Below are 18123 nucleotides of genomic sequence, written 5' to 3'. Positions count from 1 at the left end.
GGTCCCTATAGGCTGCACCCACAGAATATTCAAGTAAAACATTTTACTGTTGTACCAGAAATTGGATATTAAGGGAGCCTCTGTTGCCGCCATAGAGATTGATACTTTGGAGCTTCTTTCTCTGGTTTGCTGCCAACAAATGCTGCTGGAAAAGTGAATGACTCAGCAGTCCTAAAGATGGCTGCAGTGCCTTCAGTGACTGTGCACACTTTGGTAGTAGATTCATTCAAACATTTCATCCACATCATTCGGTGTTGTCATGGCGTTGTCTATGCTTCACTTTACATCCTATAGACAATACAGCTCCCTCCCAAAAAGCTGTTACATGGTGCATTTTGTTCTTTAACCAAAACACTGTTAGGTTGACCTCCTAGGGTGCCCTAATGTACAAGTGAATGAACTGCAGACCTACGAATAGCCACTGCAGCAAGCTATAAGCAGATAATAAATCCCCTGAAAGAATGAAAGGGACCCTGACATTAGTAGAGACTTTAAAGTTAACCGCAGTTATAGCTCACATGGGCCCCTTTTGAGGGGCTGAAAACAGTAACCTACTGTCAGACCAGGGACTAAAAAACCCAATTAGCTAAGCAAGACGTGGAGCTTGAGAGCTTTTGTTTTAACTTAAGATTTTAAATATTGATATACAGATACAGTAGAAGTCAGTCACACTACACACTGGACTTAGAAGTGTATTTTTAACAAACATATTAGACATTTTGGATGAGAAAAATATATTTTATGTCTAAAGTGGAAATAGAGTCACACAATAATGCAAAAAAGGTTTATGGTTTATGAAGCATTTTAATCATTATATTTGATGGTAAAGGAAGGGGCTAAAATCCATTTTCAGTCTTCTATGTAGTTTGATGGTTTACATCAGGGGTTTAATGTTTTATATGCCAAGGACCCCTTAGCTGTAAGAGAGACAAAGCAAGGGGAACCCCTCCTACAAGTATTGTATAAAAATGAGTTGCGTATTAAATTAGGCCTAACAGTTATGGCAGCCTAAAGCATATACTCACAGCTTTTTATGCTGAATACAATACTAATATTGTACAAAGATCATCATTAACATATTCATATATTTAAACATCATATGTTAATGTTAAACATACATTTGGAGGCACATTGAATCATTCAGCTCAGTTGCATCTGTGCATGGCTACCTTAGTGACATTGCCTATAAGCCAGTTAGCCTGTCCTCAAGGTTATGCTATTTATCTATCACAAATGTTTCTTTGATAATGATGCCTTGCGTTCATGTTAATGTATATTTTCAGACATATATACTTATACTACATCAAACTGTACAATAAAAGCTACAACTTAACAATAAAGTGTTCAAGCACCTCATGTTTTTTTTTTTACATAATCTGTCCACTGCACCTTATATTATTATATGTTTACTTTGCATTACAATTAGACCGCTTATTTATACATTTATTATGTATCTTTTTATATTTTATTTTATATTACTGTGTTAATGTGTCAGTGTGTTGTTAGTGTGTGCAATGCTGCTGCTACAACTGCAGCTTGGGATCAATAGACTATTTATTTCTATCTATCTATCTATCTATCTATCTATCTATCTATCTATCTATCTATCTATCTATCTATCTATCTTTTTGAAAAAGAAAAAACGTAGGAAATATTATCAAACAATTCGGCGGACGCCCTGCAGTTACTCCGTTGAATATCTCTGGTTTATATAATGCAAAATGCAGGACACTTTGCTTTTTAATATAAAGTACTATACAGACACTTTTCATGCATATATAGCCTATATATGCGTTGCAATGTCCTGGGTACAGGAAGATTCAGTTGAAAGTTAGTCTGACTGAAATAAGGGACACATATGCAAAGTAAACTAACATCATGCAAATTACTCTCACCTGCATGTGCCTGATTAAAAAACCCCACCTGATTCAGAACAAGTTAGATTGATGAGTGGCATAAAGTTTACGAGCAGCACATGAAGGCAGCATTAGTTCCTATGGAGATCCAGCAGCCCCCCCTCCTCTTTCTCTTTCTCTCACTCTCTCCCTTATACACTCCCCCCTCCCGTCTGTCTCTCTCCTCCCCCTTGCAGCAGAGAATTGGTTGATTCCCCACAGAGCTGCCTCTCTCAGCGGCGTCACTGTATTTAAATTCACTCAGCTCGTCGTTATCGGCATCTTCTTCTCCCGTCCGAGAAGTTATTTTTTTCTTAGCCCGGACACAAAACGCCTGTTAGGTGTTATCGGTTTACCCCAAACCTACTGGCTTAATATTTCCCTCCTCATGTCTACAGAGATGCGGCGTAGCAGCTCAGCGATCGCGGTAAGTGGGAGAAGCGAGGCTTTATGATTCAAAACGTTTGTGTCTCGTCACTGTTTAACAGCCTGTAGCTTCTCTGCTGTGCATATATAAAGAGACCGGCCATTGCCAAACGTTATTAGTTAGTAGAGCTGTAAACTGCCACCAGCGTGTCCATTCATTACTAGTTCATTGTTTCTTTTCTTTTTCGTTTTTTTTAAATGTAACAATTCGCTTTGGCTTGGGGGACCGCCACTGTTTGTCTTTTTGTGTTTAAACTTCCCTTATCCTTCTGGGTATTGTGTTTTTAACACGTGCGGAGGCGTTTTTTCCCCCGAATGAATGTTTGTTCAAAGCAGAAGGAAGGCACACTTTATTGGGGTGTTTTATCACCCCACCTGCAACACATGATCTAATCAGTTGGAAGGCTTTATATGAGGACATCTTTCACTCTGGAGCTCGTAGACACGTCCTTTGAAATGTTAAAGCGGCTGGAATTGTGTATTTTACTGTTAGTCTAAGCCAACTGGGCTTAATCCTTTCTTATATAATGTGCCAGAAACATGTTAAAGACCCTGTGGCTGGCTGTTATTGTGACTGCATCAGTGTTTTTCAAAGTAAAAGTTGCCCAGGTGGGATAAATAATCAAATTTTCCCACCTCACTGACAGGAAAACGTTGTTTTCACAGCTTTAAGTACAGCCAATTGTTCTATTTTAGCTGAACCTTAAATCACCTAATAATAGATTATTGTTCCAAGAATCAAAGACAGCTGTATCCTCCCAAGTATGGCGTTGCCAAGCTTATTTCAGACTGATCTGTGATGCCTTCTGTTCTTTTGTTTCTTTGAGTTTGTTAAAGGCTGCAGCAGCTGCGCCGGCGTTTCATGCGAAACACCTACATGTGAAAGCACAATTTAATAAGTTTCTGAATGGCAGTTTTCAGTGATCATGATTCATGTCTCCGTCAGCAGGTCCCGATCAAGAACATCGAGAGGGAGCTGATCTGCCCGATCTGTAAGGAGCTCTTCACCCATCCGTTGATCCTGCCCTGCCAGCACAGCATCTGCCACAAGTGTGTCAGGGAGCTGCTGATGCTGAACCATGAGGACTCTTTTGATGCCGGCTCTGAGTGCTCCCTGCCGGGCAGCCCCAGGTCCAGGGTGCCTTCCCCTTCCATGGAGAGGCTGGACAGGCTTGTGAGATCAGGTGGGTCTCGGGGTAAGGAGCCAAAAATACTCAATACATTTCTTTACAGGAAGGGATTTATTATATACAGATACGTGCAGAGAAGTGGATCTCCCATTTCTCCAAGGTTAAAAGCATGTTGAGGCATTAGTAGGAACAGAGTTCGTGCTATATGGTTGGACAGCCTGGTTATGTGAGCCGATGGAAGCTGATAGTCAGGCGGTCGATGCGCAGGGAGTGCAAGTATTGAATGCATCTAAGGCTATTTATGATTGCTGCCATTGAATACTTTAAGTTTTGTATCAGTCATGCCAACTTCTTGTTGCATTTTATTTCCCTTAACTTAGATTTTTAGTTCTGCTGTCATCGCAGTGGCTGCATTCAACAGGTTTCAATGGCTGCAGCCTGAGTTTTACCTCCTCGAGAAAAGGGCACCCATTATATACATATGTGGTTACACAAAGAAACTGAAGGCCATATTTGATTACCTAACAAACAAACAAAACTTTGAAGAGCAAGTCTTTAGCCAATGCAAATTAAAGGCAGAGAGCAAATAAGCCTCTGGAAACTCTTCAGGCCAAGCATTACTGCATAGTATTTGTGTTTTAGTGTGGCACAGACACCATCGCCCCTCCTCCTTCTCGTCCTAGATAAACTAGAACAAACAGAAAAAAAATCGTAATAATTTTACAGCCCAACCATCACATTGTCAGTCATCACTTCTTTCTCTAATCCTGTCTGCTGTTACAGGCTTCGTTAAAGAGAAGGAAACTTGACAAGCTGTAGTTTTGTCTACCAAGAGAAAAGAAATGTTGACAAGCTCTTTCAAGCCCTAATTGTCTCCGCTGTCTACCCCAGGGGCATCAAACATCCCCTTCAACCACGCAAGGGCCCATGTATTCATTTGAAAATGTTTTAGGAAAAGAGAGCAGAGTAGCTATCGGTTTCACTGCACCTTTAATCGGATATACAGGCATGTGTGTGTGTCTTGTGTACACATGAGTGAACAAAGCACATCTGTAAGCTCCTTGAAGGTATTTTAAACTCTTAAAACCAAACTGAGCTGGAGGAAGTTAAAGCTGTGGATGAGGTAGCTAAATTAACTTGTCACAACATTTTTTAAGTTCTCTGCTCGACACATGGCACTGCTGCAGCCAAGCTTGAGCAGGTCAATGTCTAAGCCTTGAAAACAGCATGCTGGGACACAAGGCTGCCTTTCTGCCTTCTGAGAGCTCTGGGCTACACGCCATTTCCATAAGGATGTTCTCTCATTTGTACTCTTGTCCAACCTTGTTGACAAAACCAGAGATGCTTCCGACTTCCATACCAATTCAAAGCAGGTTTTGAGTAGGTAGTGTGTACATACTGGGAAAAATTAAAATGATCATTATGCCTACTAGAACTAGAACCCTGCAGAGATGTGTTGATAGCCGGTGTCAAGTATGCTGAAACGATTGCTTGATTTAAGTTAGTTTGTCCCAGACCTGCACCAGTCACATTCCCTAAAACCACTAAAATAATGCTTTACCTGACTTATCATGGTTAATGCTAATAAATAATTTTCAACCTATGTGCACAGTGACTAATGATTACCACTTAAAACCATATCAAAAATTACACGTGACAAAAAAACGTAACACATGAATTAATGAAGTTTATTATAATGGACCCAACTTTTACTTTCGTCCACCATGTTTCTGCATAATATGAGTCAACTTGGCAAGTCGTGTACCAAAATTTTCACCAATTTTGTTGTCACCGAGTTGTTGTTGGTGTCCTGATATATGAATTTTCCCAGTTGGATAACTAATTTGTCCGATTGTTCCAACACCACATGAATGCAGTAGCCGAGTCCCAAATCCATACTAAACAATTATTCTGATCAGGTTTTGAATGTATGGCGTGTTCATACCGAGAAAATGACAAAATAAGGTCCATCCAAAATGGTCAGTATGTGTACAAAATGTGAGTTGGGGAAAAAAAATGCAACAAATTGAATTGAAATTATTTTCGTTACAAAACTCCAGATATACGAACGACAAATATTATACAGACAACATACATTATAAAAACAGAATATTAAAAAAAATATATATGAAATATCAATCAGTTGGTATTTTGATGGTGTTTATACTTATAAAGTATGTAGTTCATACACTTCACAGTTGATATGTAGTATCTGAAAGTGAAATTTTATGTATCCTGGTATCCATTTAAATAAGATGCCACATAACCCTCAGAGCAACACTGAGAAGCAGGGCTAAGGAGGTCCCAAGAGTACAGTGTGCAAGAGAACGACTTTTTGGGAGCTATTCAGCCATTCATGATTCAAAACCACTGAGAGCAGGCTCCTGAACACAGCCTCCCTCATTCAGACTCCCCCCCCTTCAACCTGAATGAGTTCATTCTTCGCGGGCAGGACTGCATCTGTTGACGCTGGAAATAATTAAATCTTGCTTTTTGAATAAACAAACTGTGCACCTTGCTGAAAGCCGGTTTGTGCACAAGGACAAGCTTGTCATTTCTCTACTCTCATGCTGACTTATTGAGAATTGATAAACAGTGTTATGCCATTTAAAACTTTATAAAGAAACTTAGTTAATTTAGTCAACATGGACTATTCACAAGTTTGTACAACTGGCATTCCCTTGGGGATTATTCACTAAGGTTGTTCTAATTAAATGCACTTAACATGAGAAGATTACAAAACACAAACTCTCTGTGCTCACAACGTACTTTAAGGTTTCCAAAATATGCTCAAAACAAACTCCTAAACAGAACAACCAAGTAATTCTGCCGACCACCTCCAACACTCGGAGATCAGATCATCGGTAGCCATGGTGACACGGCCTGCCTGTAAGGAATGAATGAGGGATTAGGTGAAGGGAGAGAAAGAAAGACTTAAGGCTATATTTATCAGTGTGCAGCTTGAACAAGCCTTGCTGTGCATGGACGGGTGTGAAGGCAGTTACTAAAACTTCATCAGCATTGTTTCTCAACTTCATCTTATTTTATGTTGCCAGGGCTCAAAACAGAACACGATGTATATATGTGCAACAGCTAACTCTTGAAAAGTGCACTGGGAAGTTGGTGCAAGTGCTCTTAAAATAACAGTTTAGCGTGTTGGGAAATATGCTTATTTTTTTTCTGGCCAACAGTTGAGGACAATTAATGAAGATTGATACACTCCCGAATATATGTCATAAGGCTACAGCCAGGAGACAGTTAGTTTGGCTTACCATAAAGACTGAAAGTCCCGGCTCGCCCTTGGTTACTGGTTCTTTGCCTGTCAACCCTTCTGTTCTTGAACATCACATAATGCAGTTTACAGCTACAACAGAGTTTTACCACCTGAAATGTTTAAACAATGGGTTATCTATTTTAGAAGGAGGCAAAAGCGGGCTTCTCATTTCGAGCTTCTCATTTCGAGCTGCCGGCGATGAATTCTCGCCAGCTGAAATGACAGCTGTCACTGGCAGATTAAACAGTAGCTCAGTTAGTTGGTAAGTGTAAAAGGCTGGTAGTATTGTAGTAGCGCAAGTTGGTGGAGGAGAAGGCCATCTGAAAAAGGGGGCAAATGGCAGGCTTTATACCTCAGTTTACATCTGGTGGATCAGACAAGCAAGAAAGTGAATTGACATATTTCTCAAAATGCCAAACTATTCCTTTTAATGCAAAAAAAACTGCTGATATTGCAGTACCCCAATGATAGTGATTTTTTTTTCCAAAACGGTTGTCTTTCCTGAAAAGACAGCTGTTAACTGAAGTGTGCATGGATTTTTGCTCAAATCTAGACTGTTAATGAGTGCACAAATTGAGGGTTAATTGTAATTTAACAACTGTTCACATCTTGTGTGTATAATTTGAACGTTTTTTTTGTATTTCACTCTGAACTGCATTACCAGACTTTGCCTTCATTTTACCTTTAAGTTGGCTTTGTTTCTCAAATGTCATGATGTTTTAAACAAACTGGTTTCTCACTTCACATTATGCATTGTTTCTTTTTTCTTGTTGGTCTCACCTCACTTCTCTGTTCATTGCTTGCAGCCACAGTGCGAAGGTCGTTTGGAAGTCGAGGTAGACGCGGGCTCCGTGTTTTGAGTAGCTGTAGTAGTGAGTACAGTGTTACTACAGTAGAACCCCTGTGAAACCCTAGTTTGGTTCTACCTTTTCTCTACTTATTAGTCTACTTCAGCCCTGTCAACACGATCATACAAACTCACACCACTGGTTAGGTATTTGTCAGGAGAATTGCTGTAGTTGCTGCATTTAATGTTGTAAAGTATGTTAATGTCACACTTAATGCCAGGTAGTAAAAGTTGAAATGAAAAGTCATATATCCTTTTAAAAATGTCCACTGAGCATAAAAAGGATAAACTTTTTGAAAATGCAGATTAACAAAACATTTAAAGATGTTGGTAAGAAAAGGTAAAAATGCTTCAGGGTGTTCTATTCTGTTCTATATTATTCAATTACTAAGGTGAAAGGGAATGGTATAAAGCGATGAGTCAGCATACAAGGGTGCTGACAAAAGAGGAGTGGCGTGGAGTAAAGTAGGAGAGAGGAGAATTGAAGGGAGGTAGAGTCCTCGAGATCTGGCAAGTGACTGATGGGAGCGAAGACTGAAATTAGTGAGAAAGTGGCGTGCGTGCGTGCGTGCGTCAGTGTGTGTGTGGTAAAACATCTTGGCAAGTACAGCAGCTTTTATGAGATGGAAAACAGTTAAGGTCTGTTTCTGAGTTAAAGAAAACCTACAATACGTTTGGGCTTGCTAGGATTCTTGACTGTCTTTCGCTGACGGATAGCTGTTTGCCTTTAGGGTTCTGTTTATGCTTCAACGACAATCGTTAGTGTTTAAGAAACAGTTAATAAGAATGCAGACCTGTCTCAACCTACCTCTAATCGTGTTGGGCGTGATTAATTGAGGCGTGTCAGATTGCTGGCCAACTAAAACAAGTCTGAATACTAGTTTTGTTGGTCTGATTAGGCCAGATAATGCAGGTATTTGGCATGCTCAGTGGATGTTTTTAAGAAAGAAATTGCATTCTCTTTTGTGTTGAAAGCACAGAAGGGGTTTCTCTTAACAAATATGCTTATGCTATAATAGTAATATATACTACTACTATATACTAACTAACTAAAGAATGGACAATAATAGGATAGCAGTAAACCATGACAATGTGTTGTCATCAATAACAATATAATATATAAAAATGAAAATCAGGAGACGTAAACCCGTAGGTAGCCACTGACAGAACCACCTCAATACAAATGTTTGTATATCGCAAAAACGCTCAAAAAGCCAAAATAACCAGGACTCCACAGATTTCTGTCTGCCTTAGATATGAAAAATGAGGTGATAAACTCTACATGAATACTATTTAATAAGATTCCCTTCAGTGGGACCATTTTTCTATTGAAATGTGCAGACATGACTGCATATATAACTTTGTGAAACATAATGGAGTGCTGCAGGGATAACAGTTTTTTTTGTAGGCCAACTCAGATGTTAGCTCTGGTTCCCCGGAAAAAAACCCAATGAGATTTTTCCATTGAATTTTACATTATTGCAGAAAAGCAGCTCTGTAGCTTGATTTCTAAGCAGGTTTTTGTATGATTTTTTTTGTAGTGTAAAAGCAATTTGTGGAAGGACAAAGCTAAGGCTAGGCTATAAACAAATTACACCACGGTCTCATGATGTTTAATGTTCTCGACCACCTCCTTAAAAACAAAACATTTCTGGAGTGGGGTATTTACTGACAATTTATGTTTTAGAATAAAACATGACAGTTTCCTGAGTTTGTGTTAACCACAGACCTCATTTCAGGCATCTGACAAAAACCCATTGATTTTTAGGGCGCGCTCACACTGTCCATCCGTACCGTGCTTTAAGGTACTTGTCCCCCCCTCCCTCTCCACCCCGCGCCCCAGGCCCATTTGTACTCACACTACCTGGGCCTTGCGCGAATGCTTCCTGCCTGCCTATATGTCATCATGCCGTAACACAACACACAAATTGATTGACGTCATCACTATGCGTCGCTTTGTTTACAAATCTTTCCATAGACCTCTGAGTTTTTGTGCATCTTTCTCCAATTGTTTTTGAATATTTTCATCTGACCGTATCTGCAGTAAACACTCACCCTCCGCATCACACCAACGTGAACCTTTCGCCGCCATTTTTTAAAATGTGCGTGCATGGTCCGTTATGTTTTCTATGTCCAAACAGGTGCACAAAATTATGTCCGAACCACCGTAGGTCTCATGCTCGTGCTCGTACACGTGCGCATGCTCGTCCTTGTACATGTGCAGACGCGCTTTACAAAAGCCCACCTCTCCCAAATGGGCCGTGGCCCACACTGGTCAAACGAACTAGACTTTAGCCGTGAAACGTGCTTGGGCAAGGTACGGATGGACAGTGATACATGAACTGATGTAGCATAGAGTTCCAGTGCGCACTCACAAACTGTTTGAAGATTTGCACAGGGTGATAAACCCAAGCCCCCTGTGCTCTGTAATGACTCGTCAGTTTCTGCCTTCGACTCTGCAGTCCTCTGCGAACACACACACACACACACACACACTTTGCTGCAGGCAACTCCTGTCTGCTTCTTGTTTACTCACACCAGCAGTCCTCCTGACCACAGAACCTGAGTCAACGTGACACGCACATGAATGAAGATGTGTATACATGCAGTCATCGTCATCATTTTTTGATTTAAATATGAAGTCTTTCATCCAATGACTTCACTCTTAACAAGCTCATATCACCTTCATCACCATCAGCAGACATTAAGTTTTCATCATAACATCACACCACAATGTAAAATTCACCTTTTTGTCATATGAATTGAGGTAGGAAAAGTCATCCGTGTGTGGCAAACAAAGCTCAGTTGTTCGGTTTGTTGTCGGATCAGACAGATTTCTTCTCAGTAGTGAAGTGTCCCTGTCTTCCGTTCTGCTCACATCACCGTCACACGGCATGCACATATCACTGAGTTTATGTTTGCTGCTTATGTTCTGCCACTGCTTTTCCCTCAACTGCACCTTTTGTTTTTGCAAAAGTGTTGTTTTGCAGTAGTTTTCCTGTATTTCGCTTACATGAGGAGTGTTTGATTTAATTTTCAGGTCCTCGGAAACGAAGTGGAAATACTGGCTTGCAAACTGAGATAATTCCAGCACTCCTCTCTTCCCCTGTGTCCCAAAAACGTGATGCAATATTTTTGACATTTATTGTGCTGGCTTTGAGTGCGTGCTAACAGTGTTTTGCCTTTCCCAATGCTTGCATCTGTGATGTGACCTTGTGTAACTGCTCCTTTATTTCCACCTCATGTTTCTGTGTTGCTGCTTTGTTACGATGCTATTGCATCAATAACAAGCACAATGTTGTGAGAAACTCTTGAAAGCAGTATTGCTTTAAGAGGAGTTCTGTTGTCATGTGAAAATAAGTGTTGATGCATTGAACTGGACATGTGATTTACATTTTTATTTAAAATTTTGCTCAAGTACTACTTCAGTCAGTCACATTGCTTGATTTAAAAATGCTTTGGTTCTGCATATTTTTGTTTTCTTGATGAGTCATTTCAGGAAACAATTTTCATTGTCCAGATCATTGTGAGCACTTGCATACTGTTCACTCCTGTGGTAAATGTCAAATGACTTGCAGTATAAAATTGATTTATCCTACATGCATTGTCTATAAGCTCCAAGGATGCCATACTCTCTGACTATCCTCTGTCATCATTCTTCAATCTTCCCCAGTACTCTTGGAAAGTCTCTCTTATGGACTTATTTCCCAGTAATGACAATTGAATAAATTGCCTGTACTGATGTTTTGTTCCATATGGAGTAGTGATCATTGTGGGAATGAGCACAAAGGGAGATGTACTGACGCCCTATTTTCAATATTTGCTATCAAAGGCATTTTTTCCTTTAAGATCATACTTGGCGAGTCATGCTGATGAAGTAATGCTGCTTTTGTGAATCGCAGCCCAGAATGTGTTGAACACAAATGGGGGGTTCACATTATTCAAAGCCCCTATTTTACTCTCTTGGAAACTATGCCTTCAGTGTTATTTGAAGTCAAAGGACATTGTTGTCCAAATGTCAAAATAGGGCCTCAGACAAGATTTGAAACTGGGTGACCCAAAACTATGAATCCATATTATGCATGATCTTTCCTCACATGTCCTCCTTCGCTCTGCTCTAGGCTCCATCTCGTCCCCGGGGTGGCGCAGAGGGTCTGTGACTCCCAGGGTCACCACCATCCCATGCCCGGGCTGCCAGCATGACATTGACCTCGGTGAGCGAGGCATCAGCATGTTGTTCCGTAACTTCACGCTGGAGAACATCGTCGAACGCTACCGCCAGGCAGCCCGCGCAGCCATCGCAATCATGTGTAACATCTGTAAGCCTCCACAGCAGCAAGAGGCTACAAAGAGCTGCATGGACTGTAAGGCTAGCTACTGCAACGAGTGCTTCAAGCTGCACCACCCCTGGGGCACACCCAAGGCTCAGCATGAATACGTTGGTCCCACCACAAATTTTAGGCCCAAGGCAAGTACTGTCCGCCCCTGCCTTGTGAAGGCTTTCTTTTTCTTTCTGTTTATGTGTTCTATCCTGAAGTCCAAACAAGATTTTGGCTCAGTTGGACTATGAACATCTCTCGGGTTAAAAAATAAACATTAGAATGCATAGATTTGTCTTTACCCAGTCTTTAAATGATTCAATAATGTTGGAGTCGGTTGCTTGAGTTGTTGCAGTGCTTGAGTTGTGCCTGTACTTATGAAGGTAATAAAATGATAACACGGAGGTTGCATAGGCAGAACAAAGACGGCAAACAATAGGTGGAAAAAAAACTCACAGAACTAGAAACTTAACTTGTCAGTCTGTTGCAATGTCTTGTCCAATCTCTTTGTCTATTAAACAGCTAAATGATGTCTCTGGTAGTCTGTGGCGCTTCACAGTGAAAAAGTGCTGATTTTCAAAATCTATTTTAAGACTCATAAGGAAATGGCTCACAGAGAGCTGTCTACATGCTCTTCAAGTTAAGGCCACCTTCCTGTTTCACTTCAGCTAGTGATCACTCTACAATGAAAATGCAGTTCATGTATTTTGTCTGTGGATTTTAACTCCCTGTTGTTTAAACACTCCAGGTGCTCATGTGTCCAGAGCATGAGATGGAGAAGGTGAACATGTACTGTGAGGTCTGCAGACGACCTGTGTGTCACCTCTGCAAGCTGGGAGGATCCCACGCCAACCACAAAGTCACCTCCATGAGTAGTGCCTACAAGATCCTCAAGGTACCACATTCAGACACTTCCACAGACCTCTTGTTTCTCTTAGAGTAAGAGAAACAAGAGGTCTGCTCCTTGTCGGTGTGTGAGTGTTGGATGCGACTGTTAAAGGCTTACATGGATTCATAGTCAAGCAAAGAACTCTTGTTGCCAGTAATCACCATTTTTTTAAAGATATTCTGTACAGATTGATTCTTGGTAAAATGTTTTTAGTGTGTTCAGGTTATTAAATTGAGTTTTGTAGATCTAGTAAAATTAGGATGAATTTCTGAGATTTGAATTTTAGCTCATAGCTAATTCAACAAAAAAACCCTAAGGAGCAGCTTTTCTGCTGTGCTTTACCCCCCCAAATGACTGCTCCCTGAAAATCTCCTGTTGTAATATTAATGTCTGACCTGTACCTGTGTTAGCATGCACTAGACCTGAGAAATCAATCTCTCTTCTTTTGGAAACTGGAACCCAGGCTGGCTAACCGGGTTACAGCTAATTGGTCATGGGTTGTCAGATTTGTGCCACTCAGTAGAATTAGGAGTCTTTGGTCTACCTCATATGGAGGCATAGTGCAAAACAGCACTGACAACACAAAAATAACATTATAAATAAAAAAATTTTTGTCAAATATATATTGAACAGTAGTTTAATCTTGTTGGCATGAACACACAGGTTAGTGGACTTGATGCAAGTTGGTTCAACAAGTCAAGGCAGAATCTGTGTGACATTCAATCTGCTCGTCTGTGTTGACACAAACACTATGGTGCTTAATATTTAATGGGACCATTTGTTCCCCATAATATTGTGTGCATTGTCTCTACAAATTGTTGGAGGATGTATTGGATGTCCTGAAGTCCTTCGTCAGCCAGGAAGCAGTTTGGGTTTCAATTGCTTTGAACAGAAATGCACTCTCATATCATTGTGATATGTGACTGTTGTTTGACACACTGCACCCATGGAAACAGGCTCGTACACTCTCACTTACACACATAAATACATTCATGGCACTCTGCACATGTCCAGAACAGCTGCAGTTGTGCATGTGATATAACATGAGAGGAAAATGCTCTGACTATGTCAGAGCTTGGGAATGTGACCACATAGTACAAACTGATAAATCCCCCTCTAACTCCTAAAATGACACACATTTTAATGTATGGAGTACAAATATCCCCTAATTAAAAGTTATATATTTTATTTGTCATCTTAGGGAATTGAACAACTGAAGCACTGCCACAGCACTATGAAACTCACTGTACATGCTGCTGATCTTTTCTCTCACCAGGAGAAGCTAGCCAAGAGTATCCATTACCTCATCAGCAAAGAGGACCAGGTCAGGACTCAGATTACTGATCTTGAGCTGCTCATCAATCAGACTGAGGTGAGAGAGCTGACTCATGCTGCTGTAGGTCCTTTTTTCACCCCACTTTCAAAATCACATCTCGTAGCTCCCTACAAATAGAAAAGAGAATAGACATGCGTGCTTTCTTTTCTTTCAGAATACAAATGTTGATATAGCTTTGTTCCTCAACTTCGGTTAAGTTGAGGAACAATTGCACATTTTCTGTGTACAAAAGGAAGGTCACCAAACAAACATTGACCACACAAACAACAATGTTGTGTCTCTCTCTCTCTCTCTCTCTCTCTCTCTCTCTCTCTCTCTCTCTCTCTCTCTCTCTCTCATTAATCCTTCTCTCTATATACTTAAGCTGTGTAATGTGAACTTTTAAGCTTCTGCTTGAATATTACCGAGCAGTTTATTCTTAACCTTAAAACCTTTTATGTGTTTTTTAAATGTATGTGTTATTTCTCCCAATGCTTTTAATATATTATGTGAAGCACTTTGAATTGCCTTGTTGTTGAATTGTGCTATACAAATAAACTTGACTTTCACCTTTTGTCAAACCACTTTTAATACAGCAAGACTACAGTCATGATGTTGAGTAACTGTATTGTTGTATTGGAAAACAATGATCCCGTAGTTACAGGCTGACTCGAAACTCAGAGCCATGTAAAGAAATGCTTATAGTATATGTGTGCATTTGGGGAGGGATATATGAAGGAACATTTAATTTGCTTTTGTACAAATTTAATAAGGAAATTATCATCTTTTTAAAGGAAAATGGCCAGCTAGCAGAGCGTCAGGCCAATGAGCACTTTGAGCGTCTGTTTGAGACTCTACAGGAGAGGAAGTCCGAGATGTTGAGGTCCATCGAACAGTCTCGTAACCGACGCCTGGATCAGCTCAAGACTCAGGTATGAAAGAACAGAGTTTCATTTCTATTTAATATCATCTACAGGATTGAGTATCTTTTTTTCTCCTTTGTTTAATTAGGGGTGAAAACAGTGGATGACTATTTTAATGAATTACAAAATGTTTAAATGTCCTGACTTTTTTTTTTTCCCTCCCAGGTGGAGGAGTACCAGGGCATGCTGGAGAACAGTGGTCTAGTGGGCTACGCTCAGGAGGTGCTCAAAGAGACAGATCAGTCCTGCTTTGTACAGACTGCAAAGCAGCTACACATCAGGTAGCGCACCAGTCACTGTTCATTATTGGTAGCAGACTTTCCAAAAGAAGGGAGACGTATTATGTACTAGTGCCTAACTGGTAGCATCCCTTCGTATTTGATTGTAATTAAGTATCTTTATCAATAACTAACAAACCATCAAACTGAAACATTCATCTTTTAGAAGTTCCTTGTAACATACCAGGATGTATGACATTTCTAGTGTTGCTTTACAGATGTAGTGTAATTTATTTACAAAGTACTTGCCAGTTGTGGTTGGAATCTGCAAAGTAGAAAGAAGTCAAGCAAGCAATTAGGTTACCATTAAATGCCTTTAAAATGTGATTACATGAAATGGACAATGCACTTAAGCATCTCTAATGTCTTGGCGTTTTCCTCCTTTTGCCTCATTACAGGAAGCTTAGCCAAGCCTGACGGGAATACTTGTTCACAGCTTTCACCACTAAAATCCTGACTGTGAACCTAGTTGACCGTCAAACTAATAATTAAGCTGCTTACGAATGATTACCAGATATAAATTCAGTACGAATTGCAGAAGCCAAACATGATTATTTAACAAGTGTGTTATAAATGTACACAAACAGTTTATCATAAGCGACGCCTTCCAGTTTCCCTGAGGATTTCAAAAGTGGGATTTGGTTTGTTTATTTTAGTGTTAAGAGCATCAATCTGATTATGTGTTTGGGTGACTGGAGTGTGTCAGGAACACCCAAAGCCACGTGCATGGAGGTTAACAAACTCAAGGGCAGTTATAGAAAGACTGAGTGTATGCTGAGAGTCCAGTCAACGCACTGTCTTCTGCCCTAAGCTGCCTAATTGATCTCCATTAGCAGCTTTAGATAACTGAGAAACCTTTTCACTCTCAAGAGCATGATACTGGGGCCTGTGCACTTTTCTCCTGTCAAACAGAACATCCATTTTAATCCTCTTTTTCACTTAAGAAAGTCAATATACTATAGATACAAATGCCTAATTGATGCCAGAGTACAATTTTTGATTAAAATATGGTGGAAAACTCCTGATATAACTGAGAAGAAAAGTCCATGTGCAGTAAATCATGGTCTTTTTTTGTGTCTATTGCATTTGGTGAACAAAAGTAATTTCATGCTAATCAAGATAAGCCTCCATCAATTAATATTTTAAAATGCTATATATCTGCCTTGCATGTGTTCAGGATCCAGAAGGCCACAGAGTCTCTGAGGACCTTCCACCCTGCATCAGATCCCTGCTTTGATGAGTTTGTGCTGGACACATCCAGAGAAGAGACTCTGCTCAAAGAGATGTGCTTTGGTGGAGGTACAACCAATTTCTTTCAATTTTAATGGTGTAAGGTAAAAAATAAATTGAATAAAATGACTAATTTCTTACTTATTTCCCCAGATACAATCTTTACTTTGACAGTGGTATACCAAACAAGCTATTTATATTTTAGAACCTTAAATATTTTACTTAAAAGCCACTTCCCAATTTAAGTCATGAAATGTTTTCAGGCAGTTATGTGACCCCTGGTTCTCGCGCAGTGCATTGTTCACTGTAGTATTTAACAAAGCGTTTCTGTGAAACATGATGTGTGGAAAGGAGAAGCTGCAATGAGAACTTGACCACAATTGGCTGGAAAAAGTGACCATTCATTAATGTCAAGAAAACAGTGACGTCTTCTGCTTCTGTTTAGCACTGACAATGAAGACTCTTTGTTCATGGGTCCTGAAGAGCATGGCAAGACTTTCTTTATGACACAGAGCTGTGCCAAAAAAAAAAGAGTTAGATTAACAAACTAAGCTTGTCCTTATTTAAAACAAGACATATGGTCAGAATAAGCTATCTGTCATCACCTGTCCGTCACATGCACCACCGTGTGAACTGTGCTGTGCTAAGAGGTTAGAGGTCAGAGGTCATCTGGGGGATAAACCTGCATACACTCGTAGTGTATTTTAGATGTTACTGCTCTGTGGAGCTTTTTTTTCTGGTCTGCTGAGCTTCAAAGGCTTGTTCTGTAATAGACTACTCCGGTTGAAATTTCCCAGGGGAGAACGTATACATACTTTCATTTAACTGACATACTTCCTTTTTTTTATAAGAAATGTTAGATTATTCCACACTTTTTTAGAAATGCTAGATTATTCCACACTTTTTTACATGAAGTGTTATAAGACAGAAAGAAAAGCCAAAAGAAAGAAATTGGAGAAGACTCTGATGTTCAGCCAACAGGAATATGCATGTCTGAAGATTTTGCCGCATAGAACTCAACTGTCAAAGGACAGGTGAAATTATTTTTCCAATACAAACTAAAGAACTGTACATTCCCAAGAGTTTCTGTAAAAGGGCTCAACACAGTATGGACTTAAGTATCTCTGCTGAGTCTCAAAGAGCTGTAAAGGACTGAACAACTTGATAGTTTTAAAAAAATGTTATCAGACGTCATGTCTGATAGCCTTTTTGATCAATATATTGTTTTCCAAAGAGCAAAGATCAAAAGTCAGCTGTTACTTGACAAGGTTGCATAAATGTGTAAATAATCACAATAGGGTCACTGAGCTCAGTCAGGGATATCGTCAGTCCTTACAAGGTGACCTGTATTATAAAGCAGCTGGATGGATGTGTTGCAACGTAAGGTCAAAACTTTGATAATCACTGTCGGATCAAGCTTTTTGTTAAAGGAATGGTATGTTTTTTTTAAAAGTTGGATTGTACGAGGTACTTATCCATTAGTCAGTGTATTACTATAGCAGATGGGGGTCGGTATGATCCCAGTTTGGAGAAGTAGCTAATAAATGTACTGCTGTGGGTGGGGGCAGCAGCTAAATGTATTTTAGCCACCCTAAAA

General features: G+C 39.9%; 1 protein-coding gene across 3 annotated transcripts in view; it reads left to right on the top strand.

The window, feature by feature from the left end:
* trim36 (tripartite motif containing 36) overlaps positions 1-18123 on the top strand; it is a 32539-nt gene that overhangs the window by 1803 nt on the left and 12613 nt on the right. Inside the window, exons 1-8 of one of the 3 annotated variants that reach the window (XM_083911942.1) lie at positions 2198-2322; positions 3271-3517; positions 11694-12040; positions 12640-12786; positions 14057-14152; positions 14890-15027; positions 15184-15299; positions 16474-16595. In XM_083911942.1, the coding sequence (XP_083768068.1) occupies positions 2284-2322; positions 3271-3517; positions 11694-12040; positions 12640-12786; positions 14057-14152; positions 14890-15027; positions 15184-15299; positions 16474-16595 (1252 nt within the window). In that variant the 5' untranslated portion in view covers positions 2198-2283. Of the gene's footprint in view, positions 1-2197; positions 2323-3270; positions 3518-11693; positions 12041-12639; positions 12787-14056; positions 14153-14889; positions 15028-15183; positions 15300-16473; positions 16596-18123 lie in introns of those variants that run through there. The other 2 variants (XM_083911941.1, XM_083911940.1) reach the window with 2 other exon arrangements.

Source organism: Echiichthys vipera (assembly GCF_963691815.1).
Source record: "Echiichthys vipera genome assembly, chromosome: 4".
Taxonomy (NCBI): domain Eukaryota; kingdom Metazoa; phylum Chordata; class Actinopteri; order Perciformes; family Trachinidae; genus Echiichthys; species Echiichthys vipera.
The sequence above is the reverse complement of the archived record's forward strand: the minus strand, read 5'-3'. Positions and strand labels throughout refer to the sequence as shown.